The 25,453-nt window shown below is 39.2% G+C and overlaps 4 protein-coding genes across 9 annotated transcripts; 1 reads left to right on the forward strand and 3 right to left on the reverse strand.

Annotated features, from left to right (window-relative positions):
• Positions 1–1,597: 1,597 nt before the first annotated feature.
• Positions 1,598–3,954, reverse strand: tmem253 (transmembrane protein 253). 2 transcript variants are annotated; one of them, XM_068314023.1, is made up of 8 exons: positions 3,671–3,954; positions 3,427–3,588; positions 3,215–3,325; positions 3,057–3,113; positions 2,852–2,962; positions 2,373–2,519; positions 2,118–2,194; positions 1,598–1,937 (listed from the first exon to the last, which is right to left on the reverse strand). In XM_068314023.1, exons 2-7 carry the CDS (start codon positions 3,586–3,588, stop codon positions 2,141–2,143), a joined length of 642 nt encoding a protein of 213 aa, XP_068170124.1. In that variant the 5' UTR covers positions 3,671–3,954; the 3' UTR covers positions 1,598–1,937; positions 2,118–2,140. The 2 variants fall into 2 exon arrangements, with proteins under 2 accessions (XP_068170124.1, XP_068170123.1); XM_068314022.1 differs by having other exon boundaries at positions 1,598–2,194.
• Positions 3,955–5,249: 1,295 nt separating this feature from the next.
• Positions 5,250–11,218, reverse strand: si:dkey-30c15.12 (uncharacterized protein LOC793186 homolog). 3 transcript variants are annotated; one of them, XM_068313621.1, is made up of 15 exons: positions 10,893–11,218; positions 10,607–10,699; positions 10,382–10,510; positions 10,121–10,276; positions 9,894–10,035; positions 9,635–9,807; positions 9,436–9,564; positions 9,147–9,332; positions 8,821–9,065; positions 8,593–8,735; positions 8,267–8,491; positions 7,853–8,077; positions 7,634–7,764; positions 6,197–6,340; positions 5,250–5,727 (listed from the first exon to the last, which is right to left on the reverse strand). In XM_068313621.1, the coding sequence occupies exons 1-15, from the start codon at positions 10,953–10,955 to the stop codon at positions 5,476–5,478; spliced, it is 2,436 nt and encodes an 811-aa protein (XP_068169722.1). In that variant the 5' UTR covers positions 10,956–11,218; the 3' UTR covers positions 5,250–5,475. The 3 variants fall into 3 exon arrangements, with proteins under 3 accessions (XP_068169722.1, XP_068169721.1, XP_068169723.1); XM_068313620.1 differs by having other exon boundaries at positions 6,188–6,340; XM_068313622.1 differs by lacking the exon at positions 5,250–5,727 and having other exon boundaries at positions 6,200–6,340; positions 7,574–7,764.
• Positions 11,219–11,637: 419 nt separating this feature from the next.
• On the reverse strand, positions 11,638–15,199 carry pdp2 (putative pyruvate dehydrogenase phosphatase isoenzyme 2). Of its 3 annotated transcripts, none has more exons than XM_068313624.1 (9): positions 15,092–15,199; positions 14,654–14,773; positions 14,168–14,383; positions 13,866–13,985; positions 13,493–13,779; positions 13,306–13,411; positions 12,986–13,222; positions 12,589–12,888; positions 11,638–12,495 (listed from the first exon to the last, which is right to left on the reverse strand). In XM_068313624.1, exons 2-9 carry the CDS (start codon positions 14,732–14,734, stop codon positions 12,220–12,222), a joined length of 1,623 nt encoding a protein of 540 aa, XP_068169725.1. In that variant the 5' UTR covers positions 14,735–14,773; positions 15,092–15,199; the 3' UTR covers positions 11,638–12,219. The 3 variants fall into 3 exon arrangements, with proteins under 3 accessions (XP_068169725.1, XP_068169724.1, XP_068169726.1); XM_068313623.1 differs by lacking the exon at positions 15,092–15,199 and adding an exon at positions 14,972–15,091; XM_068313625.1 differs by lacking the exon at positions 15,092–15,199 and adding an exon at positions 15,027–15,045.
• A 109-nt stretch (positions 15,200–15,308) lies between these two features.
• On the forward strand, positions 15,309–23,311 carry terb1 (telomere repeat binding bouquet formation protein 1). Its single transcript, XM_068313307.1, has 18 exons — positions 15,309–15,619; positions 15,767–15,877; positions 16,073–16,204; positions 16,640–16,771; positions 17,011–17,071; positions 17,214–17,332; positions 17,632–17,760; positions 17,868–18,020; positions 18,114–18,245; positions 18,414–18,539; positions 18,800–18,936; positions 19,021–19,295; positions 19,396–19,466; positions 19,591–19,662; positions 20,223–20,459; positions 21,897–21,977; positions 22,191–22,260; positions 22,764–23,311. The coding sequence occupies exons 1-17, from the start codon at positions 15,571–15,573 to the stop codon at positions 22,247–22,249; spliced, it is 2,076 nt and encodes a 691-aa protein (XP_068169408.1). The 5' UTR covers positions 15,309–15,570; the 3' UTR covers positions 22,250–22,260; positions 22,764–23,311.
• Positions 23,312–25,453: the final 2,142 nt, after the last annotated feature.

Genomic DNA, 25,453 nt, shown 5'->3' on the forward strand with positions numbered 1-25,453 from the left:
TTAAATAAATACATCCCATAATGTTGTGAGCAGCTTCCACCGCTACCACCAATGTAGCATTCAGGACTGAGATGTTTATAACTTCTCTGAAATGGGACAAAAACCGGCATCAGCCCCACTCCTTTTATTGTCACTTGCACAGAAGAACCCCGTGGCCCCACCTTTTATAGACATCCCACAACTATGTCACAGAACAAAACCGACTGAAATGACCACCATTTATGACACCACAGCTGGAAAAATTAAATACAGACATACACTAACACACTACTAGATGTTGCATCATCTCTATCAGGTATAAAACAGGCTATTTTCCAGCAGGGACACAAGTCTCTTTGTGTCTCTCCACTACAGTCACACAGCCGCACAAGTGCACCACATTATTTACACACATTGCAGAAGAGCAAGAATTTTTTTCACTTTTAGTATATTTGTCAATATAAATGAAATTAAATTACAAGATCATTAAATATGAAAACTTCGATGAATGAAATGCTTGTACTCATTGAAAGAACTCTTCAAAATGCTTATTTAAACACAAAGTCAATTCTTCTTTCTTTCCTCAAGTGCACTCCACTAGCTAGAACAGGTTAACTAGTTAAAGTTAGCTAGAAAAAGGTTAGCTATTTCAGGTGAGCTAGAACAGGTTAGCTAGAACAGGTGAGCTAGAACAGGTTAGCTAGTTCAGGTTAGCTACCACAGGTTATCTCCTTCAGGGATCGGACCCTCCTCTCACTAGAGCTTCTCTTCAAATTTGCGTCTGCATAGCACCGCCTTCTCAGAGTGAGTATCCAATCACAGGACACGTACATGTCAGGTGAACGTGAGGCCAGCCAGAAGGCCTTAGCGTCGCCAACTCGTGATATGACTGGCTATCGTATCTGTCTGTTAATTATATGTTCCCTTTCACTCACAGTGCAGGGAGACCTGCATTCTAGATTCTGAAGGTCCTGGGCAGATTTCATTCAACTTGGCAACACAAGCTAGCTGAATTCTGATTGGATAAAACCCCTCTACAAATAGAACAATTACCCAGTGTTGGCCTACGTCATATTATATCCAAATGTATAATTATATATTTATACATATATTTGAATATATTTATTTAAGGAAAATGCATTAAAACATAATTAATTTTCATCATAAATATTATCATGATCTCTGCTTATGTTCGACCAGCAGAAAAGGCCTTGCTGGCCCTCACTGCCCACCACCACTGGCCTTATGTGAACTGCAACAGTGGTTAACCAGTATTGTTACTATAGTACATGCAAATATCTGTAGTATCTTTTAATTTAAAATAATGACAGTAGTGTCAAAACCTTCTGTCAAGATGGACACAGAGCAGACACACGTCACCAGTTTCTTTTGGACACATTGTCCCAAGACGCTGTCTAGATCAGAGGACAAAATACCCAGTGTTGTATGCGGCCAAACTTTGGACCAAATTTTGAATCAGTCACTTTTCTTATCCTAAAGTAATAAAAATATTATTTATATAATTCTGACAGAAAACATAACAAAGTCCTGTGATTCTAGATACAAGGACCAGTCACAATTTAGATATCCGTTACAGTATGAAGGTATTTATCTTTGGAGAAAAAAAGTGTCTCTTGTTTTGCTTACATACTTGTAGATTGTCCCCCCTGGAATGATTCAGATCATGGATTTTGTCAGGGTAATAAACTTTAAAAGTTGAACGTTACATGCTGACCTTTTATGTCAAAAATACAAACTGACAACAATATTATGAATTTACTGTGCTCTGGCACAATATTAATGTAGCATAGTGTGCAGTCATTGCTTGTCTGAATTCTCACTGTGGATGATTGTACAGTATTAAATTTACACAGAGGGAGTTCATTCAGGAGTCAGAGTAGGAGAACAGGAGAAATCGTTGACGATGCTGCCATCTAGTGTTTATCACTGAGCAGCAACTGTGAAAACGTACAGGGAATTTTCTCATTGTTTGGGTGTGCTGAATTTAAAAGTTGACTATAAATTTTGCGGAAATTATGTGATACATTTTTAGGTTTGATGCTTATGACTCTAGAACTAATGACTGTATTTAAAACTATTCTCTCAGTTAAGATCGTGTTAATTAGGCAACCACTGACTTAGACAGGTGGATCTCTGTGGTTCACAAGTTGTATTCCACTTGTTCTAGTAGAGGGCCATTGGTTTCATTAAGATCCTAACAAAGTGAAAGACAAAAAAATCATCATTAAACCCAATATTCTCCAATAAACAGGAAAAGTTACACTTTATAAATATAGCACTACAGTATCTCAAATAAATGTGGCTGGAAATTTATATGAAACATATCTTCATCCATCAGTACAGACTGGCCTGTGTCCCCCTATTAAAATTACCTGTGAAACGTGTCTGTAGGCCTGAACACGAGGAGCGCTGTAGCGACGCAGCCCCCTCCAGGAGAGGAAAAGTATGTAGAACGATGCCAGAAAACATTTTAAAGTGAATAGTATGGAGCTCCCCTTAGCAACATGAGAACCAAGAAGCTGGTTAGGAGAAGAAGAGGGAGAGAAACAGTTCACTCATAACTCGGACAGTTTTTATTGCTATTAATATAGTATACAGTATAGAACTATACTGTATATATGCATATGTATGTATATGTGTGTATATCTATATCTATCTTCTCTCTCTCTCTCTCTCTCTCTCTCTCTCTCTCTCTCTCTCTCATAGAGAGAGAGAGAGAGAGAGAGAGAGAGAGAGAGAGAGAGAGAGAGAGAGAGAGAGAGAGAGAGAGAGAGAGAGAGAGAGAGAGAGAGAGAAAGAGCGAGAGAGAGAGAAATGTATAAATAAGTGTATAAATAATATGTGAATTTACCTGCTGGCTCGTGTTGAGTGTGACAGGTTGTACAGACCTGCGGCTGTTTGCCAGGAGAGCGATACATCCAAATAGTACACAAAAGATGTTCATACATATCAGAGCGATGATCTGTTCATGATTAAAATGAAATTAATTAGTAATACAGCTATAATATAAACAACAATCAAAATTTTTAAAAAATACCGCTGGTCCAAGTGTATACTTTTAATTTATTGGCTTTCCTCTGCACTTCAACCACCAGACACCCAGCAGCTACATACTGTAACAATACAAGAAATAGGAGCTGCTATCTTAAGCAGCTCTCACTCCATAAAGGATTTGGAATAGAATATCTATCAGTGGAGGAAGATGTGGACTCACAAATAAGCTCGACCACACTGGTGTTGACATGGAGACAGAACATTTGTAGCTCACACAAGCATAAATGACTGTGGTTAGTATGCAAGCTAAGGCACTGAGCATCTGGACCACCTGAGGAGAGGCACAGGTTAACAAAGCAGGCAGTCTGTTTAAAACATTCAAATCTATGTTAACCATTGGCTCTGGACAGACATAGTAAAGGGGATTCTCACCCCACTGAGTAAAAGTCTGTTGTTTATCACAGACCCAAACCACTGATGAATCCTGACATTGATTAGCTCCCTTTCATTGGTGATCTGGGTCAGTGGCCGGGATAATGGTGGCTCTTCAAAAAACACATGGTACAGCCCCTCCTGAAACATGTTTTGTGTCATCTGTTGTAAAAGAAAGTGTTTAGTTGAAAGAAAACAAAACAAATGCTTAAACATCTCTTAACATTCACTTGGGCATTCTTACCTTTCTCAAATGTAATGCTTTTCTTCAGTCATCCACAGGACATCTAAGTTAGACAAATAAATACATTTTGCCTGCTTCTCGCTCTGCTGCTGATATTCCTCAGTGTATTACAATAGATCTTGAAGGGTAAAGTTCTGTTGGACAGTGTGGGATTAAAGTCCACTTTTTAGTGAGTGATTCAGTGAGCTCATTGGTCATGACTGAACTTGTAGGCAGTGTTTGCTTGCTCACGTTTGCAGTTTTTCCCAGTTGCCAACACACGAAAATGACACTACATGAATGAATTGGCCAATATACTATATGTGCGTGTAATGGGAATTTCACCTGTGTGGATTTGAAGAGAATAGAGAGGCCTGTTCTCAGGCAACTCTGCTCAGTGAAGTTGTTTTGGTCCATTCCAGTGTGCAAGGTCACCTGATAAAGATGTTGTTCTCGGGGTATGTGAATGCCTCCTACACTGCCTGAGAAACCCCGTCTTTCTCAGACAGTGTGGTGCGTTGCTTATTCAGGCGTATAAAAGTAGAGGGTTTCCGGCGCCATGTTAGAGTCAGCTGTGGGTTGCGTACGAACGCCCAGCACGGTTGATGCTACTCTACCTGGATCGTTGGGCTCTCCGATTTGTGTGTCAAGGTAAGAGACTAAGCACATTTGGAATGCTTTAGCTCAACCAAAGAATTTTTGGGTACTGCCCTATGCTCTGTGGAGGGAATGAATGACACATTTGTTCTAGCATCATAGGGGGTCCTGGGAATCAAAGTACATTACTATGCTCTGTGGGGAATGAATCTACGAGCTTACTCCAGCGGTTCTTTGTGGAGGATGTCAGCTGCCAGTTTATTCTAGCATCATAGTTGTATATTATCTACTGTTTGCTGCTCATTATTAGTTGTTTGTTTGCTCTATGCTCTGCAGGAAATAAACCATTCATTTACTATAGCATCATAGCAGTTTTCTGTCTGATTTATTGTGTGAGTTTTTCTGTGTACCTACCTCCGGCGGACCTGCAAATTTTTTCACAAAGCAGTGTGAACTGGCGAAACCCCTCAGTGGTTACCACATCAATAAGCACTATGAAAAGACCACAAGTGGGCATCTTTTTCTTTTTTGTAACAACAATGGAAGATGTTACAGAGAAATGAAGAAGGAGAGTAAGAATAAAAGGAGGAGAAAGAGTGAGATGAAGGGGTAGAGCTGGTAGAGGAGTGCACGATCAAAGAAGACAACTTTTAAATGACATCAGAGCAAACTTAGTTGATCAATCACGGGCTGACATTACAAGAGGCTGGACAGAGAGTGTCTTCCTGTCACTTCTGTAATCCACACACTTACACTGGAGTACAGGTACTCTATCTGGCCACAGTTTCTTTCATACCACTTACTACACCCTTGCCGTAGGGTATCAGATGGGCGACACCTTTTTACTTCATGAATGGCTGCTGTCATACGCTAATTGTATTTTACTCTACGTCAGGGGCTACTGAATATTTTTTAAACTTTTTTTTAATTGAAGACAAAATTTAAACACACTCTTGAAATGTAAAAAAATAAATAAATAACATCAACAAAAATAATCATGAAGTATAAAAAGTAGTAGCAAACATCACACAGAAATTATATTGAAAAATTATGAGAGATGTTACAAGGACCATAAAGGGATCAAGACGAAATGTATTTGTATGGGAAAAAAATAAAACAATTAAAAGGGTACAGCATCATGACACCATACATACAGTCTAGATCAAACATTTTTCGAAAAACAAGTTGAGCATATATTGGAAAGGATCTTTAGATCCAGAATTCATCACTCAGACCCATTCTGTCTTTCCAGGCAGTGTTTCTGTGTCGTCGTCCTCCTCCATCCTGTCAGCATACAGGTCAGCCAGCCTCTTGAAACATGATCCCCAGTGCTTCAGGCTCTTAAAGTTGAGCTCCTTATCTGAGTCCCATGAGTTGATAGAACTAAGAGAAGCTGCCCCTGACCCATCGCCCTCGTAATCAAACACCAGAAGACAGTCATAAGGAGGAGCTGTGGGGTCATCGTCTGCAATGTGCAGGTTCTATGGGGAATATACAAATAGAGTTACAATATAGTACATATAGCAATGATGAATTCTGTGAAGGAAATCCGGTGAGGTCAGACAAGGATATGCCAGAAGATATTGCAGCGTGATTTGTGTAATGTGGAATTGAAAATGAACTGCACACATTTTAAACTTAAATCAGAAACTGTGAAACTGAAGCTAAAGTCAGCATTGTGTTGTAATTATACAAAAGGTAATGTATATGACTCGTCATTCAGAGTTCAGTATAAAGTACAAAGCTGCAAAGCGCTTAGTTCATATCACATCTTATTCTCAGTACATACAGACAGTATTCAGTAGAGTGGTGTTGACCTTAGAAAACATTGCACCATTAATCTGAGTAACAAAGTAATTACACCGTGTGTTGCAAAATCTTATCTGCAGTGTTATCAGAATTGTCGTTCAAGATGATAAGGTTGAAAATAGAAATGTTTACATCACTGACATCCTCAAGAAATTTGCCAATCTCTTCGTTGATTTGGAGTTGTAGGCGGTAGGACGGGCGGCTCAGGACAGTGGGTAACACTTCAGTGCAGAAGACTTCAGGACGACAATCAAGTCCTTTGTGGAGCTGGCTCAGGTCATACTCCTTTAAAAAGAGAGAGAGAGAGAGTAATGATCTCCATGTATTTGCTCATTCCCCATTAAATAATTTCTGCCTTCAACAATATTGAGCAGTTGAATGGGTTTTTATTTTTGTGAGGGAGGCTGCTTCATGTTCTGTTCTGCCTGTCTTTGGATTCATTTGAAGAACCTGCAGCAGTCAAAAGGAAACTCCTGACATCTCCAAGGATTTCTAAATCCATTGGAGGGGTTAAGTAAGATGTTTTGATCCATTGGGTTTCTCATAGAGGCCCAGTGCAGAAGGGATGGTGTTATCAACTTGTATTCAGCAGTTACTGGTTTGCACTGAGCGCTGAAATTATATGCCTGTGAGTAAATATGTCAAATTGATCTTTTTTGTTAAGATAATATTATAGTTTCAGTTTAACTTCTTAAAGAATGCGTAAGCATCAAGCTACAAGAATAGAGGTAGCTATTTGTTTATAGCCTGTATAAAATTAATTAAGGAATAATGTATAAAAAAATAAGCTAAATTCACAAAGGAATTCATTTTTCCACCACTAATAATTATGATAAGGAAATAATAACCTCATGGTAAAAAGCTTGTGTTGTCCACCAAATGAATTAAGTAACAGAAAGACAATTAATTTGGCGGCAGTGGCTCAGTGGTAGAGCGGGTCATCAAATGTTCCAAGATCAGCGGTTCAATTCCTAACTGAGAGCTGGAAGAGGCTGAGTGGTGTCATCAACATTAATTTGTTATTTTTTCCACAAAATACGGTATCCTGAAAGGTTCTCACAGAATTTTGAGGACAGTTTGTGAAAGAAATGATCTTGAACTGAGGAAATCTTGATTAAATTTGAGGCAGACCAGGACTAAGGTCATTAAAATATAGAGCTGTAGGTTCATAAGTGATAGAATTCGGTGATATTAGATTGTCATGAGACTGATTCGATTCAAGTCACATCATTGTGGTGACATCAGTAATGCGTTTACAATGGCTTATTCTTTTTGACAGCTGTCCACTTCTGAAAGAAAAGCATTATTAAATTTTGTGATGTGACAAAGAATGTTTGACTAATTATGTGATTTTTTTTTTTTAAATTGTTTTGCCGAAGCTTTGTTTTCTCAGGTCACAACAAGTGGAACTGGTCCATGTCAGAATGATCATAGTCCCATGTGTGATGGCTAAACAAGGATGTCTCCAGTACTGTCACTGTTAGATAAATAAATAAATAATATTAATTGTACACATACGTAGAAATGCGGTCACAGGCAGATGTCTTATAATACCACTGCTTTATAATCTCCTCCTACCCTGTCCTCTTCTCCGCCTCCTTCTTCAATACAGTACATAACACTTTCTCTGGGTACTTCGTCAAGAAAGGGTGTATTCTTCTCTGAATCCTTTCTCCTTCGTAGCAAAAACAGCAGAATCAAGAGCAGCACTGTAGACAGAAATATCCAGGCAATTATAGACAGACCCTGTAAACTGACAAGAAGTTATGAAATCAGACAAAAGGACCTGCTACTCACACAAAAAAAATAAAATTGCTCCCAGAACAGAGATGGTAAGAGAGGAGGCATGCAACTGAGGGGCCGATCGTGGAATAAAGCAGGAAAAGACAACACCTTGACAATTGCACACTTCTATTTCCAGTGTGCTGTCTTGGTAAAGCATGTTACTATCATATATGCGCATCAGCACACGATAGTCTCCAGGTGGCAGCTCTCGCCTGGGGGCAAGGGCTGCCACATCACCTGTAAGGGGTAAAATCAACACTTAGGTCAACATTTAAGAATTTTATTTATTTATTTTTTAATTACGAGTTTTTAAAAATTTGTTCAAGAATGTGTCCCACAGAAATTCATTAGCATATTATCGTTGTAGTTTAAAGTAAAAAAAAAAGATAAATAAAGATAAGAATAGATGTGACTTTATTCTCTAACTTGTGGAGTTGATGCTTATAGTCCAGTTGATCCTGTGTTCTCCTTGAAGCTCCACAGTAAATGGCCCAGCATGACCTGGTCCATCAAGGTCCACTATATCCAGCAGGGCAGGAATGGGGTAATTGTTGCATAGACTGACTTTCCTCTGCTTGATGGCAGGATGATGGTCATTCACATCTAACAAACTCACAACCAGAGTACCCGTCCCTGTAGCTGGGCTGGTATCTAGAAAGATGAAAAGAAAACACAACAACATGTTTGTTGTTCAGATATATAACAGGACAGAAGCTTACGACAATATTAAAAGTATTAAATATTTGATTTACCGTTGTCATAAGCCAAAACCAGGACTGTATATTTGCTGTCTTTGACGTAATGTGATTCTCTGTCCATGCTTCTTTTAACTTTTACTCCCCCCGTGTCTGTATCGATGCTCAGCCACCTGGCATTGTCATTCCCTAATTCATATCTATAATCACAAAAAACAACTTCAAAAGGAATAGCGCATACATACCACAGCCAGATGAAAACAGTATTCATGTGTGTCTTACTACCTAATGCTCTGTTTCCTGGCTGAGTCGGGGTCCTCTGCTCTGACTTTAGCAACAGAACCCCCTACCTCCACATCTTCTGAGACACTCACAGAGATCTCTGCTGGAATAAAAACCGGAGATTCGTTGTTATCTTCAACCGAGACAGTGACAGTCGCAGTTGAGGTCAATGTGAGCTTGGAGAATGGCTTCTCATTTGTCACCACCACCAACAGCGTAAAGACAGGGGTGCTCTCGAAGTCCAGCTCCTTGGAAGTGATGGAGAAAACAATATCCATTATGATGCATTCAAAATAAAATATTCATAAAATTGTCAGATTTTTCTCAACCTTGATTGTTTTTAGGATTCCTTCCATTTTGTTGGAGCCCGTAATGATGTTAAAGTTTTCCATCTCATTGCCTTTGATTATTGAGTATTTGGTGTTGGCATTCGGAGATCCTAACTGGTCTTTGTCCACCGCCTCTAGTCTCGCTACCTCAACTCCGACCTCATTCTCGGGGACTGATACGGACATCTGGGAAAGTATCATGAAACGGTGTGAATTGTGGGTACATTATAAACTTTTCTATTAGGTATTATTTAAATGAGTGTGAAGTATTTTGTCAATTTCAACTCACAGATTTGCTGGTAAATTGTGGAGCATTATCGTTGCTGTCAGCAATGCTGATAATAACCGTGGAGGTGGCTGACAGACCCTCCCCCTCCATATCAGCAGCTCCAATGATCAGTTTGTACTCTGGCAGAGTCTGACACAAGGAGGGCAGTTATAGTGGAGATACGGATGAGGAAATGACTATAATTGTGTAATGACATTACCTCTCTGTCCAGTCCATCTGCCATCACACTGATTATTCCACTCACTGGGTTTATTGCAAACATGTGTTTTTGGGGTATTTGAGGAATCTGATCCTTTATCTTGTATCTTATTCTAGCATTGTCTGTATGTGGATCATCGTCATCCATTGCTGTTATCTTTGTGATGATGTCACCTGTTGGAAACATGACACCAGGGACCACAAGGCTTGATATTCAAAGGAAGTCACCCCAAGTTGTGTTTTCTGAATCTTTTTCTCACCAATGTCAGCACTTTCATTTACTTCACCAAAGAAAGTGTTCTCAATAAATTTTGGAGCATTGTCATTCTGGTCAATGACGTTAATAATGAGCTCCATGGGTTGCTCAACCTTCCGGTCCTCATTCAGAGCATGGGCTAGGAGCTGGAAGATATCACACACTGAGTTTCCACAGCTTATTTTCAAGATTTAAAATAAAAAGTGACTTTATGGGTTATTCTTAGCTCACAATGTATTTAGCTGTCTTCTCCCTGTCTAGTGGCTGGTTTACATACAGCACCCCGGTTCGCTCATCAATAGTAAAAAGTCCCTCTGGTGGCTGATCGGCTCCCGATCCACTGAGCTTGTAGGTTATTAGCACCTTTTCCTCTTTACTTGACTTAATCTTAAGTATAAATACACATGTTAATAGAGAAATGTCTGTACATTCAATGTCAACCATAACGAATGCAAGCAGTAAACAAGCCTCATAACATTAATTATTTTTTACCTTCACTATGAATGTAGGATATGGACCCCTGTCATTTTCTGGAAAGTTGATAGGTGGAATAACCCACTCCCTTTTCATCCGTTTTAAAGTACCAGGTATATGTGGAAACTCAATGGTGAGGAGCTGGTTCTATTTCAATCAGGACACATCAAATCAAGTCAGATTTAAACTGCAATTTTTTTCAGTAAATTAAATTTGTAATTGTAAAATTACAACTAATTTTACCTCAAGATTTTTTCTTCTCAGGGTGTCATTATTCCAGATTTTTTTCGTCAAACAACATGGAAGAAAATTTGCTGCTGACATGAAGACTAAACACTGAGGAACAAGCATTATTCAAATATCAACCAATTCTATAAATACATACACATTGTAAAATAAAAAGTAGGCTGAACAAACATCTTTTTTTAATCCTGTTTTCATTTGTAGGATTTTTTAAGTACAGGCCAGTCAACACAAAGAATGAAGGGAAAACATACCTTATTGCTTTTGTGCAATCTTTAACACTCACCTGGACCAGGCACAACAAAAAGAGCATACTTAAAGTCCTTCTGTTCCCTATGAACTCCGCCATTATTGATTCCCAACAGATCTTTTCTCCACTCACTGAGTTGACTGGAGTGGATCTCCAGCTTTTTCCCAAGGGCAGCCTGCGAACGTTGTGTTTACAGAGCCTCCTAATTCAGTGTTTCTGTCACTATTATTAATGGATCGTCTTCCGTACACATTTGTTATTCTAACGTCCTGTGACTACAGCAAAAATGCATTTACTGTACTTCCCATTGCTCCTTACAGCTAGTTTGATGATATCAGTGAATCATTTGTGAAAGAGGTGACCTCAGCTGCTGTCAGATATACAGGTGTTTAGTGTCTATGCACCTTTTGGTCAGTGCTGTCATGCAGTGTTTACAAAACACCCGAGGATCAGTTTCCTCCCATGACGCTCAGAAAGTCGTTTGTTTTGAAAACTCCTTTTCCCAGTTTCAGTTGTAAACCATATTGTTGGACTCAGTGTTTTAATCAGCAAGTCACTTTTTATTTTTAAGGTATTTATTAGTCCTTAAAGGGTACATTTTTTCACTGTATTTCATGCATTCTTCTGGAAATGAACAGCCACTACAGCTCTAAGGTAGTAAACTGGACTTCAGTGTCTTGTTTGAACCTACCAGCAAAGGCCAGGGACCAACTTTCAAATAAATGAAGGACCAAATTTTACTTATTTACACACCCACCCCCTAAATCATCACTCACACAAATAACTTCTCAGTAGTTTATTGTGAAAACTTTATACCAGTAAATGAGGGATCAAAATTCAAAATGTCAGAGTGGAACTAGAAAATCTAATACAAAAAAGAAAAAGTGAACATTTTTTAAAATGACGTAAATGTTCCATCAAAAATGCAGAAATGGAACAAAGTAAACACTGTTCTCATACTGTATATTTAACTTATGTGATGTGAACATAATACAAATTGTGAAACATGTCATGCAGCACCCAGTTGTGGTGGTTCAGCTTTAATGAAGATACCTCCATGTGTCCAGCCATGGAAAACTGACAGGAAGCCCTTAGTCCTGTATAAGAGGAAAATTTGTGAATGGATGACGACATTTTTTCTCCTCACTTTCTTTTGACCCAATAATTAATATGTTGATGGGTTAATGTTTCAAAATTCTTCTGCATTATGTAACATTTAACTTTGTTTTTCATTGCAAAATGGTTTAAAGAATTTCAAGACAAAATTCACACCCAAAATATCCGGAAACCATTGCAATAATCTGGACAGAGCTAAATGTTATGATGTCCCTTCCCTTTGTCCTGAGTTTTAGATTATCTTCTTCTAGTTGCGCTGAAGTCTAGCTGAGTCAGAGTTCAGATAAACCATAGTAGCAGTGATATCATCCCTGTACATTCTAGCCAGGTCCTCTGGCAAAGCAAGAATAGCGGCCAGTCTGTCCTGACAGAGTTGTCCATACTCTCCGGTGCCAAGGGCATGTCTTATAAGGTGTGTGGCAGAGTTGGTGTCTAAAGCAGTGAAGGCACGAGTCTGACGTTTCAGCAAAAGTTCATGCATCTGACCCAATCTCAGCTGCCTCTCAGATGGAGAAAGGGGTCCCTGGAAAAAAACACAACAAAGGATTCCCAGAATTGGTATTATAGAATTTCTGTTGTGTGTAGGAATAAAAAATCTTTCACTCCACCCACAAACCTGTAAATGAATCCCACTCTGATGCTCTCCAATGAGCTGGACTGCCTCCTCGTTCCCTAGTTCATCCCACAGCCCGTCACTAGCAAGGATCAAAAAGCGATCCTGAGGTCTCAACTTGTGATAGGTTAACTCAGGTGTCACATCCAGGTAGGGCGGAGTCAGGTAGTTAGGTGGCTCGTACTGGTACAGGTCAAGTGAGTCCAGATCCACTCGCGATTCATAATTGGCTAAAATGGTCTCTTGCAACTCCAAGCTCCATTTGAATCCGACGTCACCAAATGCACGCAATGGCATCAGAACCTGACAGAGCAATAAAAGTTAGAACAGTTCTTTTCTAAAATTAGTAATCGACTAATTGTACAGTTACTGTCAGTATAAGGCTATGGTGAACCCTCACCCCAAGTAGCCTGTCATCTGTGACCACTGTGTGTCTTTCTGAAGGTGGGTGCTGGGCCGTTATTCGATCCACCTCAGCCTGGTTCTTCGAGTTATGGTCCCGAGAAAGGGGCAAAGCGCTCCATGACCCATCCTCCTCCTGCACTCCCAATACCACTCGGCAGTCCCCAGCATTTGCCACATGTATTCCATCTGTGCCAACATGAGCCACACAGGCAGTGCAACCAGAAAACGCTACCTGGACAGACAATGATACTTGTGTATTAACAACAGTGTGATTTAGATCATAGGGAAGCAGAGAAGGAAGGCATCTCTTATTACCTGGATGGCTGTGCTTTTCATGAGATCACTAGAAGAAAGGATTTGAGCCTCCAAGGAGATGTCAGCATCCAGCCGTTTGAAACCACAAAGCAGAGCATCACAAGGACTAAAAGAACAGGAATATTATTTATTATATTATCATTATGCAAAGGGTTGCCTGTATATATGGACCACGATGAGGTCTTACCTCATGCCGTCACCGTGTTCCTCATTGTTCAGTAAGTCTTGCCAGAAGACTCTGAGGTGGTCCATGTAGAGTGAAGCAGATTCCTGATAATTAAAGTCTGTGTGGTGTTTGTAACACTGCAGAATGGGAGGGACAGGTCTACTATGTTCCACGCATTGCTCAAGCTCCTCTAGACTCTTCTTTGACATCATTGCAACTGCAATGTAGTACAGCAGTCGCTCACTGACCGCCTGTGCACATGCCCAGCCGCCATGGCCATCAAAAACTCCAAACAGCATGCCCTCTGACTGGACAAAATACATACAATTGCAATACTTTTTTAAATTTAAAAGTAGTAAAAGCAAAAAAGGAGTAAAGCAGAGCGGTTTCATACCTGTAAGCAGGTGGCTGCACAGCAACGATCTTCATTGGGTGTGTTAGCAGCCACCTGGTTGCTCTCGAACTTTCTCACAGCACTGAGCTTCCTGCCATCAAACTCTGGCACACTAACAGTCTGAAACACAGATGCACATATGCATATATACAGGGGGGTTATGAAGTCATAGGGACTTCACATAAAATACTGATATACTGACTAAAAGTAAGCTCCAAAACATGCACAAATACAGTATTTTCATGCTCAACATATTATTTTAGCTACTGCCACATGATCTTGACAGACATTGAGTTCATTACCTGCTCATTACATCGAAGAATATTGTTGATGTGAACCTGACTAAGCTGGAAGTCTAGATCCTTGCGAGTTGAGAGGTGTCGTCTAAACTGGGATTTATTCCCTGTTTTCTCATTACCAGAGCTCAGTTGGGTTGATCTGACACCAGCCCAGGATGAGAGGTTACGATAGTTGGCTGGATGATGCTTAGAAGACGAGCCAGATGCCAAGTGGGCATACTGTAGAAGAAGAAGAAGAAGAAGAAGTATACTTTATTAACCCTGAAGGGAAATTACATTGTCACTCAAGTGTATACATGTTTTTTGTGTTAGTTAACAGTCATTGTTTACACAGGCCCCCTGATACACAGCACACAAGGGGGCCTGTAAGCACGCAGTTAGTACACACATCAAACTACACATCAAGGATTAAAAAATATCAATCGCGACATTTGAATATTACATTCTATAAATTTAAGAAAAAACATAACACAAGAGGAACACACAGACCTGGAATGGAGCAGTAACAGCAAATGTCTGTGCGTAGCTCGAAACTCTTTGGAGAACGCTGGTGTTCACGCATCTAGGCATCTCCAACGGGGAACCAGCGGTGGAACGATTCACAGATATCTGTGAAACACGAGGTGTCATTGAAAAGAGTTAGCCGACGTAACATTAAATCAACACGCAACGTAATTAATGTCAAACCACTACCAAGATACGTAACCTTAGCTATTTAATCGACATTCCTGTGGATTTGGTCAGCTACGACACAAGCAAACGTCATGTTAACTAAAACCAGTTAGCGTTAGCTTGCTAAGTGCTTACCGTAGCTGACACCACACACATGCGACCGAAGCAATGACAATAAGTGAATACATACATGCGCCGACCAGTGTGGTACACAGATTAACTCTAAGTTTATGATTTACTGGAATGCGAACAAACCGGAACGTGAGAACTCCAAGCAGTCGGCGTCAATGAATAAACGACGTTCTGTCCTATGCAATTACGTCAATTGCGTACGTCAAAAGCGGACGTTTCCATCGGACGTGCAGTTGTAGTTCTCGCGACTATCTGTTGCTATGGTAACGGGACGGTACGTCCCGGCGTCAGGCGCGAGCGGTCATGATTTTGATGATAGATTCCACTCGGATAACTAGCTTATTTTGGCTAAACTAAACGTTGTTACGTTATCACACGGTACTGTTCAGTAAAATTTAAAATAACTAGCTAATCAAAATTTGGAAAGTATTGTGAAAAATTCTACTGCGAAAAAGTGGTTAAGTGAAAATTTAAGATTGAATATTCACTGTTTACTAAGTCAGTATAGCTGGTTTTGCTAGTTTTGAAGCACAACGTATTGATGTTAATGGGGTTGGTGCACGCAGGGGGGAAAAGGGTTTTCTTGTCATATTAAGTTAGCTATGACGAGTCGAATGGATAGGGCAGTGGATTGTGGCATCAGCCGTAACAGTAAGTGAGTTTTTTATCCCACATCTGCACAATTTGAATATGAATTTGTAGATGAACAACGCAAACGTTTTACTGTATACATTAACAAATGTACATATAACCAAATATGTCTACTTTACATTAATATTCTCATTGTTTTGCTCTCAGCTATCCAGACAGATCTCAGAGTGCTCCTCGAGTGCCTTAAATGTCAGATGAAACGTCCTGATTTACAGAAACAAGCTCTTCTCACCATTCACTCAATTTGTGAAAAGAGAGGTAATAGCAAATCAACAATGACTTTGTCCCAACAATGTCCTTTACACAAAGGTTTGTGAATGTCCTTTCACAAACCTATCAATTACAGTAGTTGTTAGAACTAATTTCTTGCTCATGAGCATATTCTGATCATTTAAACCTCTTCACATGACATCTTTTCCCGGTCGAGTTCACCAAAATGTTTTATTGTTTCAGAGGATGCTGTGGATCTTCTTAGAGACATGGGAGGTGTGGTATTTGTGTACAACCTCTCCATATCCAGTATTGTCCATTCAGATGTTACGGAGACTGCTCTCTTCACACTTAGTGCACTAGCAGAGACCAGTGGTAGGTAGGCATGTATGTGTAATAAGTCCTGAATCTCAATTCAGGCGTGCATCTTATCTTGTGCATGACTTCAAATTAAGACGATACAGCTTTACAATAACCAAAAGTGTGGAAGAATGGCTGACAATGTGAAAAATGACACTAAAAAATAAATAAGATATTGGAAAACATCACCACATTTTTTTGTTGTTGCTAAAGATGGGCAGGGACTGGCATAGTGTAGTTCTTTTAAAATATGTTCATCAGAAAGTTTTGATTGGAGATACAGCACACAGTATGTGGATTTTAGTGAACAGCAAGTCTTTGTGCATTCATCTCTGAAAATACCATTGTGTTTGTCTTATGTGGTGTTCTCAGGATCAAACAATATAATGTAAATGACACTTTTTCATATTCATAATATTTTACTCTTCTTTTCTTCTTTCATTTGGACAGTTTATTGTAAGAATTCCCTGTGCAGAAAGGAGACATTTGCACAAGTTGCTGGTTGGCTGATGACAGAAGACATCCCGCTGACACTGAAGAGAGTGTCTGTCTATTTTCTGTCTGTGTTGGTTTCCAACAACAGTAAGATCATGGTATCTCAGCTGCTGTGATGAATTAAAGCTGTAGAAAGAAGTATCCCCATCATTTACTGTTGTGTCACTTTACAGTGTATTTGTTTTAGTTTCAAGCTTAGGAAAGTCTTTTTTTTCATCTGTTTGGTGGATATAGAGGCAGTAAAATAGAAGATGTTTTTGACAGCATGGTGAGCTTTCTTTTGTTATGAAGACCTTTGTAACCCTAATGTGCCTGTGTTTTTGCAGAGTCAGGACAGACTTTGGCCCAAAATACCAGCTGCCTGGATATTCTACTGGATCTCTTCAGGTTATTTCATTGCTAAAAGCAGTTTAATTTCATTCAACCATATATTAGTCACATCAAAGTTGAATATGAATGCCAAATTTACATTCAATAACATACTCACATAAACACATGCACCTAAATTCATTAGTATGTATTTTTGCAGGACCACCTTCCCACTTTCCACAGAGGCTACTTCAAGACCAGTTAATACTACTCAAACTTATCAACTCTGGGCATCTGTGTCTAGTGCTCTCTGTGGATGTGTCAACAACCCACAGAATGGTAATTTCATATGTGTGTTTTTGCCTGAACTAGATAGATAGACCTACAGTACAGTCCTTGTACCCCCTGATGGCACGGAACACCAAGGAGGACCTCAGTCTCTCTGTTGAGTCACTGTGTGACAGCAGTCTGCTGCTGAAGGTGCTGCTCTGCTGGGAGAAGGTTATGAGAACTAAGGCTATGAGAGCAGCATTGATGCGAGTTAAAGCATATACCCACAAGGAAAAATCCAACATACAATGTTAAGTTTGGTAAAAAAAAATGTCTTGGCTCAATTGTGTCTTACTTTTGTCTTCTAGAGGACGGTCAGCGTATTTGTGTGGCAGCCTTTCCCATAATTAAGGCCTGGTTTCAGCAGATGGTTTTTCCACGCACTGAGATATTTACCCCACTTTGTTCCTTCATTGCAATGACAGTTGCCAACAATTGTGAGAGAGACAGAATAGCTCATGCAAACTGCCATTTTCTTGAAATGCTTTTAAGTTGTTACTTAAATCTCAATTGTTAAATACTCCCCCCTTTTTTGTTTTTACAGCCTGCGTTCAGGAGAATTTTTCAGCCACAGGGGCTCTGGGTACTCTCACTCTTGCACTAGTTCAACAAGCATCTGCAGCAGATAAAAGTTTGCTGTCATACCAGATTACTGTTACTCTATCCAAGACCCTGTCAGCTTGCATCACAGATAACTGTGAGCATCACTTTCACATACACGTATAAAAACAAATAGTTCACCTAAACAACCACAACATGTCCTCCTCGATTTACCACCTGTTCTTTGTAGCTTATCTGGCGTCTGGTCTGGCTCATTATGGTGTGGTACCCTACCTCTTCAACCTTCTGACAAGCCCTCACCTGGAGCCTGATGACATGCTGTCTGTTTTACTCACCCTAGGCCACTGCACTGAGTCCTCTGGTAAGACAACACAGTATGCTGTTCATCTCTGATACTTCCTAATGTTTGATCTTCTCTTCACTATATTTTAAGCAATGTAAAAGCATTAACTTGTTACATTGTTCATCGGTTTTTCTGTCTTTGACTGTATTGATGCTATCTGCATATTTTGACTTTTCCTCCCTGTAGAAAAACACCAGTCCCAGTTAATGCAGTGTGGAGGCCTGCCTCTTATCATCACCCTTCTCACAGAGGATACCAGTGAGGAGGTCAGGAATGCTGCGGCATTCATATTGCAGACTTGCAAACAGGCCAGTAAGTCAAAGCACTTCAGTGTTTAATATAGTTCACAATAGTTCTGGCATTTCATACCTAAAGCTGACCACAAGACCATAGATCATAATTCAAAAATCATATGTTAAAGAATTTTTTTATACTTTGGGGAGCATTATGTGGAAACTTGGGTCAACAGTGGATCAGTACAGTACTGTGATTTTGAGGTATAAAGACCATCTTTCCATGGACCCTTTCTATGTATATTTTCTGTGTTTTAATAATTTTATCATGCTATCAAGTCATGTCATTGGGGTTGCCGGGACTGATAGCAACGCAGGGAGAGGCTAAAAATATGGAACCCTTGACAAACATGGAAGGCTTCAAGAACTCTGCAGCAGAGCTGCTGCACAGGATTGAAAAACTAGAGAAGAGACAGGTAACGGTCAGATAAATTCACACACATGAACATGTTCAGCATGTAGCATGGGAACTAAAAATGTGGGCTTGTGTTCTTCTTAAGGTAGATAAGTATGAAAGCGAAGACACTGAAAGGCCAGGCCAATCATCTGTAGAAGCAGGAGATGTTATTAACAGGAACCTTCAAGCTGCCAGACACATGGTCAGGAATGCTGAGGAAAATGAACTGAGAAATGTGAGCCCTATTCCAGGGATTTTAAAAAAGAAGGCTGCACCCACAGAGGGTGTGTGGTGCTCAATGCACAAAGGCACCAGAGCATTAGTATCCTCCCATCATCTGTCACTAGAGGGACATAGAGAGCCACATTCAATGGATAAGTAAGCGGAATTCCTCAGTGATAATTATTTCTGAATCTGAGAAGTTAATGAAATTTTATCTTCCATAATAGCTTTACTTCTATTTTTGTTTTATATGCAGTCAGGTATTTAAGCCCCGAGCACCACTCATGCACAGCATACCAAACACAACTGAATGTTCTAATGAAGAAGGTAAGAATAACAGCTGATCTTGACAGCTTACAACACCCAATTTAAATAATAACTTTGCAAATGAATACGTTTCAGCAGATGTGTAATTTAATTAGCTTTTGAAGTAATATTTCCCTATGTTAAGGGTTGCGGAGCCATCAGATGATTAAAATGAAGAAAATCCCAGCAAGGGAATGCTCACCTTCCCAATGTGCAGGTAGAACACAATGATCCTCACAGTGAAATGCTATCCAGCTTATTTTTTAAATTTGTTTTACTTTCATTGTTTGGTTTTTTTTTCAGTTTTATTTTACCATTTGTTTTAAAGATGTATATGTACCAACACAAACCCCAGTCCCCTAGGAAAAAAAATAATTGCATGAGGAACTATCACTTTTGTATTATTACGTTTTTTCCTGAACTTAATGTGATGAACCAGAAATCTTTGCTTTTGGAGGTTTTTACATGTTTGGAATCGTTTATGTCCAGAGAAGCTCACTTCTTTTAACCACCTATTTATTATTTTAGATGTGCTAACGAGTACATTTGAACAATAGCATGGTCAAACCAGAAATGTCAAGTCCTGTGGTAGTGTATCTTCTGTTTTCAAAATCATTAAATGTTTCTGTTTGTTCTATGTCCCATGTGTACTTGAGACTACGTGATATATCCCCTGACAATCAGCATTTTATTTGTCATGCATTTTGTGAGATTATTTTAAAGCCAACACTACATTCTTAAAAACGTTTTTGCATTTGTGTTCCATCTATTTTACAGGTTGTGTGTTGTCATTCGAGGGGGTGACCAGTCGCACTTTTCTATCTTTGCTCCATTCCTGCCATCACATCTGTGACTTGCACAAGGCCCTCCAGCAGGCTACAGAAGGGTTCACGGCTCGACGGTGTAAAGGTCTGTTTGGAAGAGAATACCATGATAGCGTTCTTGAGTGGCCAGACCCAGACTCCGAGATGACTTCACATGCAGAGCCACAGAAATGCTGGAACAATTGGAGCGGTGAGAGTCCTCAACATTTGACATGAATAATGAATCCATGTGATTTACTAATAGTATTCAAGCCTTGCAATCTGACTGCTCAGAAGGGCATTCCATGTGCATGAATGCTTCCTGTAAAGTAAAGCAAGATTATATAATTGATTGTTGTGCTACTGTAATTAGAGCATTTTTACACATTTTATTTTGGAACATCCCAAATTTCCTAAAAGTGTGGACAGTATTATTAGGTCAAGAATATGTCTGTTTTTTTGGTTTACTGTGGGCCATTGTTACCACATCACAGCAGGATATGAAGTTGGTGAAGTCGTCATTCGAAACAACAGCTTTGTGCCAATTTGAACAGCTTAAAAAATTGATTTCGAACAAAAGAGTTTCTGTCAGTGGACTTCTAATTTTAAAAAAACTATGCATCATGTTTTCCACATGTATTTGTTCATGGCATCTGCATTTTGTATGTCATCTTCCTGGTTTCCAAGGCATTGAATCACTCAGTTTTCTCAAAGTTCTGTCTATGAATTCACATACAGTAGGATGTTGAGATGCAAGTTTAATTCTTTGTGTGACTGAGCTTGTGAATCAAACTACTTATAACTCAAACAAATTTTACCCATTAAAATAACTAAAATAATTTTTAGCCATTCCAGCCTTGTAAAGAAAACCTCAAATCCCCTATTTTATTAAAAAAACATGTTTATGATCAACCAATAGACATGCATACACTTCCTTTGCTTTAGACATGATCTATAAGTTGCGTAAATAATAATGAAGTATACAAAGAATCACAAAACTCAGGAGCACACACAGGCTACTTCTTCACTACGCATACATGTGTGAAAGAACGAGATTCAGTCTCAGCTGATGTTGCATCCGTCCGACAACTAGCGATGATGTCCCTCAGCTCGACTCATAAATCAGATTTTTGCTTGCATATCAAATAACAACATGGACTGAGCGACGGCTCGTAAGTAAAAAAAACTTGAGTCGCTCATATATCAAAGTGCCACTATACATGTATATATTCCTCACAGGTGACACTTGTTCTCCCTACGGGTTAATTATCAGGTGTATACTGTATATGTGCTTAAATATGTTATCAGTCTTCTGACATTTATGAAAGCTCAAGTTTTATGTCCTAGTCTTTTATTTTATATCCAGCAAAATCTTTCCAAAATGTTATCAGAGTGCATAATCAGCACAAAAGTTCAAAGATAATAGTAAAACTTTAACAATGAAAATGAGATCTTGCCTTGACTTAAATATGTGGGAACCTTTCAGGCAGTAAACATGCCAGTATTGCTGATATTGCAAGCTGTTTTTATTACACATATTTTTCTTTTCCAATTACTTCATAACTTAAGTATTCTCAGTATGACACACAAAACACTGTATATTTAACTAATGCAATAAAAAATGTCTGACTGGTGCTCCACTTTATAGAGGTCCCCCTGACTCCGATATTTAAAGAAGCAAGGAAAGGGAAGAGCTCCCAATCAGAAAACCGTTGGAAGAAGCACCATGGTGAGACTATAGCAACTTGATTTTTATATAGAACACTGATGTTCAAAAGTGAATGGATCTGTAAAACAATAATATATAAAAAACAACAAACCTTACAGTTGTTAATTTACAAGAAATGATGTACCTACAGGCCTTTGTCTGGTTTTATGTTATAGCTGAACTATCCATGTGCAAATTTGTTATTTGATTGTGTTGTTCTTCCACCTATCACAGGTTTTACTTTGACTCCAGTACACAGAAGAAATACAGTAAATCAGTTCACAGTCCTCTGATCTCAAGGCCGGTGCGTATGTGACATCATCACAGCAGGAAAGTATGTAACGTCCTTTATATTTATTAGTCAACAGAATTGATCTCATCACTCCTAAGTAAGGGCTCATCTTCCTGAAGGTAAAATGTGTGATGTCAGATCTAGATCATTGATATACAGTAGATTACTTTAAGTGTGTGAAGGTTATGACTGAGATCCTACAGTGGGAGCTCTCCTCGACAGTGTGTTCTTGGCAACAATGAACCTACAGTGGGAGCTCTCCTCTGCAGTGTGTTCTTGGCAACAATGAACCTGAAGAGGAGAAGGAATGTTGAACTGCCCCCAGTGTTCTCACAGCGCTGGCTATAGCTGGCTCAGAGCACCTCAGCTATATGCAACTATTTCACGTGCATGAAACCCTGTGTGTCTTAACAACAGATTGAGGGGTGTGCTCTGATGCTTTTTTACTAGGCCAGTGACATGCTAGTTTTTGTTTTACACGTACTCACACATACGTATTTTTTTTTGTATTTCAGAGTCAGAGAGAAGAGGAGGGAGTAAAAGTGGACATGATGAGCTGAACGTTAACACAGATCACTGTTCCACTCTAAGATCTGAAAGAAGAATGCACGTCAAACAAGGCCTGTCAGAGTTTTCAACATTTTAGTGCCTTGTTTACATACTACAGAGAATTGAAGTGATGCAAAATATTGGAATGGATTGTGAGACTGAGTTCCTGTTTCTAACCACTTTCCATTTGACCAACGCCTTACAGAGGGGATGAGAGGATGATTAACTGCAGTAAATGGATTTAAATTTGCAAACCACCCTTAACAATCTATTGACATTAGTCACACAGTTATCTTCAGCAAGTGGTTTTGAATAGGAAATGTTAACTGAAAAAAGATGCTTTGCATGAACATTCTGTTCTAATCTATACATTTCTTTTAGCACAACTTTTGCAAAAATGTGTGTTATGAGATTAAGAGTTAGTATACCATATAATGTGTTTTTACTCTATAGGTAGTTTAGATTGAGACATGATGAACACACAGTTTCATATGAGCTGAGATCACAAATATGACGCAATATGATTTGTCCCATAATGACACTGCCCTGTCTAGTCTTTACTCAAGGTTTTTCTCCTTTGCCTTTCATAATACTGTATCATTGTTAGAGAAGAGGGAATACTTCAGTCATGAGGAAATTTCCTTCCTTCTGAGGAGAGTTAATACTTTCAGTTTCTCCTGGAACTCCATCTTGTGGTCATTCCCCTTCAGACCTGGACACGGAAATGTTGACCTGGCCAAGAAATACAGGCAATCCCAACAGTCAAACTGCAATTTGATTTACGGCCTGATTGTTTCCTTCCTGTCAGAAAGGTAAAGGCCAGAATGCTGAAGTCATAATTCATGTCCCGAGATCCTGGGCTATCTGTAGATAATTGACAGAGACTTTCCGAAGCATATATTATAAATTTATATTTATATATTTATATATTATATATATTTCATATATTTATCATACTGTATATTTCATGAAATTTGTTTTTACAACAGCTTTTGCAGTAGTTTAAAGTTCTTTAAGTTTACTATGAATTGTTTGTTGTTATATCATAAAGTGTTTAAGATTCATAAATTCATCAGTGTCTTCTTTGTGAAATATGTTTTTGTGCTTGATTCAGTTTTTCCATTAACAGACATTGAGTGAATTTGATGCACACCCTCAGAGAAAGGGCCATGTCTAATCCTAATCCAGTCCTGGTTTTCTTGTAGCACAGCCTCTTCCTGAATCATCACCGCTGTGTTGTCACATGCACATCTATCAAATTAAATTGCACAACCACAATGTGTTCACAAGCCATGACACGCCTGTAATATAATATGTTGCAGTGTACCTGTTCGGCTCATATAACAAACTATGAATTTTAAAGAAGTAAATGAGGTTTAAGGTTTTTTCTACATAGTCAAATGTATCAAATCAGAAACAAGCAGGGTAACCACTGACTGGAAAGTAACACACAATAAAGTAAAATCCTTAATAGTTATGAAACCGAACATACTGTAAACTTGGTAAAGTTCTGTTTCCATCATATTTTGTTTCATCCCACTTCACAGTGGTGATGTAATTGTCAGTGTTTGTGTGTTTGTCCGTTAATCCACCAATATCTTCAGAACCATTGCAGATCGAAAGATGAAACAAAAAGCACTCCTTGAGAAAACTGGGTCAAGGTCAAATTTCAACTTTTGTACACTCAGGAACCGGATAAGATAGAAAGACGAGGGAGACAGCCAGTGTGGGTAATACCATAGATCAAAGATCGTGCTTTGATCTATCTATGCACTAGCTTTGATGTATGGTCAAAGGTAGTGCATAGCTTTGACCTACCCTGAAAGTAGGTCAGGGTAAGTTGCGGGATGTTGCAGTCTGACTGCCTTGTTTTTCTTGTTACTGTGCTTCAGCAAGAGTGTCCATAATGCAGCAGGAAATCAGTGAGAAGATTGAGAATTCCAGAAGATCAATTTCATATTGAACAATGAGCCTATGGCATGAGAGGAATAACAAATAGTGCAAATCATGTTGTTCGTCTATTTCCTGTTGTGTGCACAATGGTGCAGTTCTCTGTTTACTGCATCCTTTACTAAGGACTAGCAGAGATCACTGTCTGAAGTGGGCCTCTCCCACTCTGTGGGGATTTACCAGTGTGTTGCCAAAACGCTGGGAATTAACTGCTTGCTATGCCCACAGGCGTTGTCTGAAAGTTAGGCGTATACTTGACAAGACAAAATGTTTGTGAGACTCAAGGATTATCCATTATGAAACTGGATGCTGCCCAACTACTAGTATTAGGGTTTCAATTCAATTCAATTCAATTAAATGGAGCAGATAATACATCTTGATGGCATTGCAGAATAGTCCTCCCATCGTTGGTGAAGATGAAGCTTATTTTTGAAGTTTAATGTTGAAGCAGACAGAAAAGGCCTCATGCTATGTGTCTACTTAGTCAAGATGTTGGGATGGTGTAGTGAGAAGCTTGCAAAGAGTGTCGTTCTCACGCAGTGAAACAGCTACACTGAAGACTTTTGACCCAGACCCCCCGAAAACCTTCCACTGGAAAGAATGTGACTTTTCCTCTCCCCCTTCTTCTCGTCCCCTCTCCCACGAGACTGTTAGAAGGCACTGTCTTGCTTCCACTGCCTGTGTTGCTTTGCCTGGAATTTGATTT

The sequence above is a fragment of the Antennarius striatus genome, chromosome 4 (genome assembly GCF_040054535.1).
Source record: "Antennarius striatus isolate MH-2024 chromosome 4, ASM4005453v1, whole genome shotgun sequence".
NCBI lineage: Eukaryota > Metazoa > Chordata > Actinopteri > Lophiiformes > Antennariidae > Antennarius > Antennarius striatus.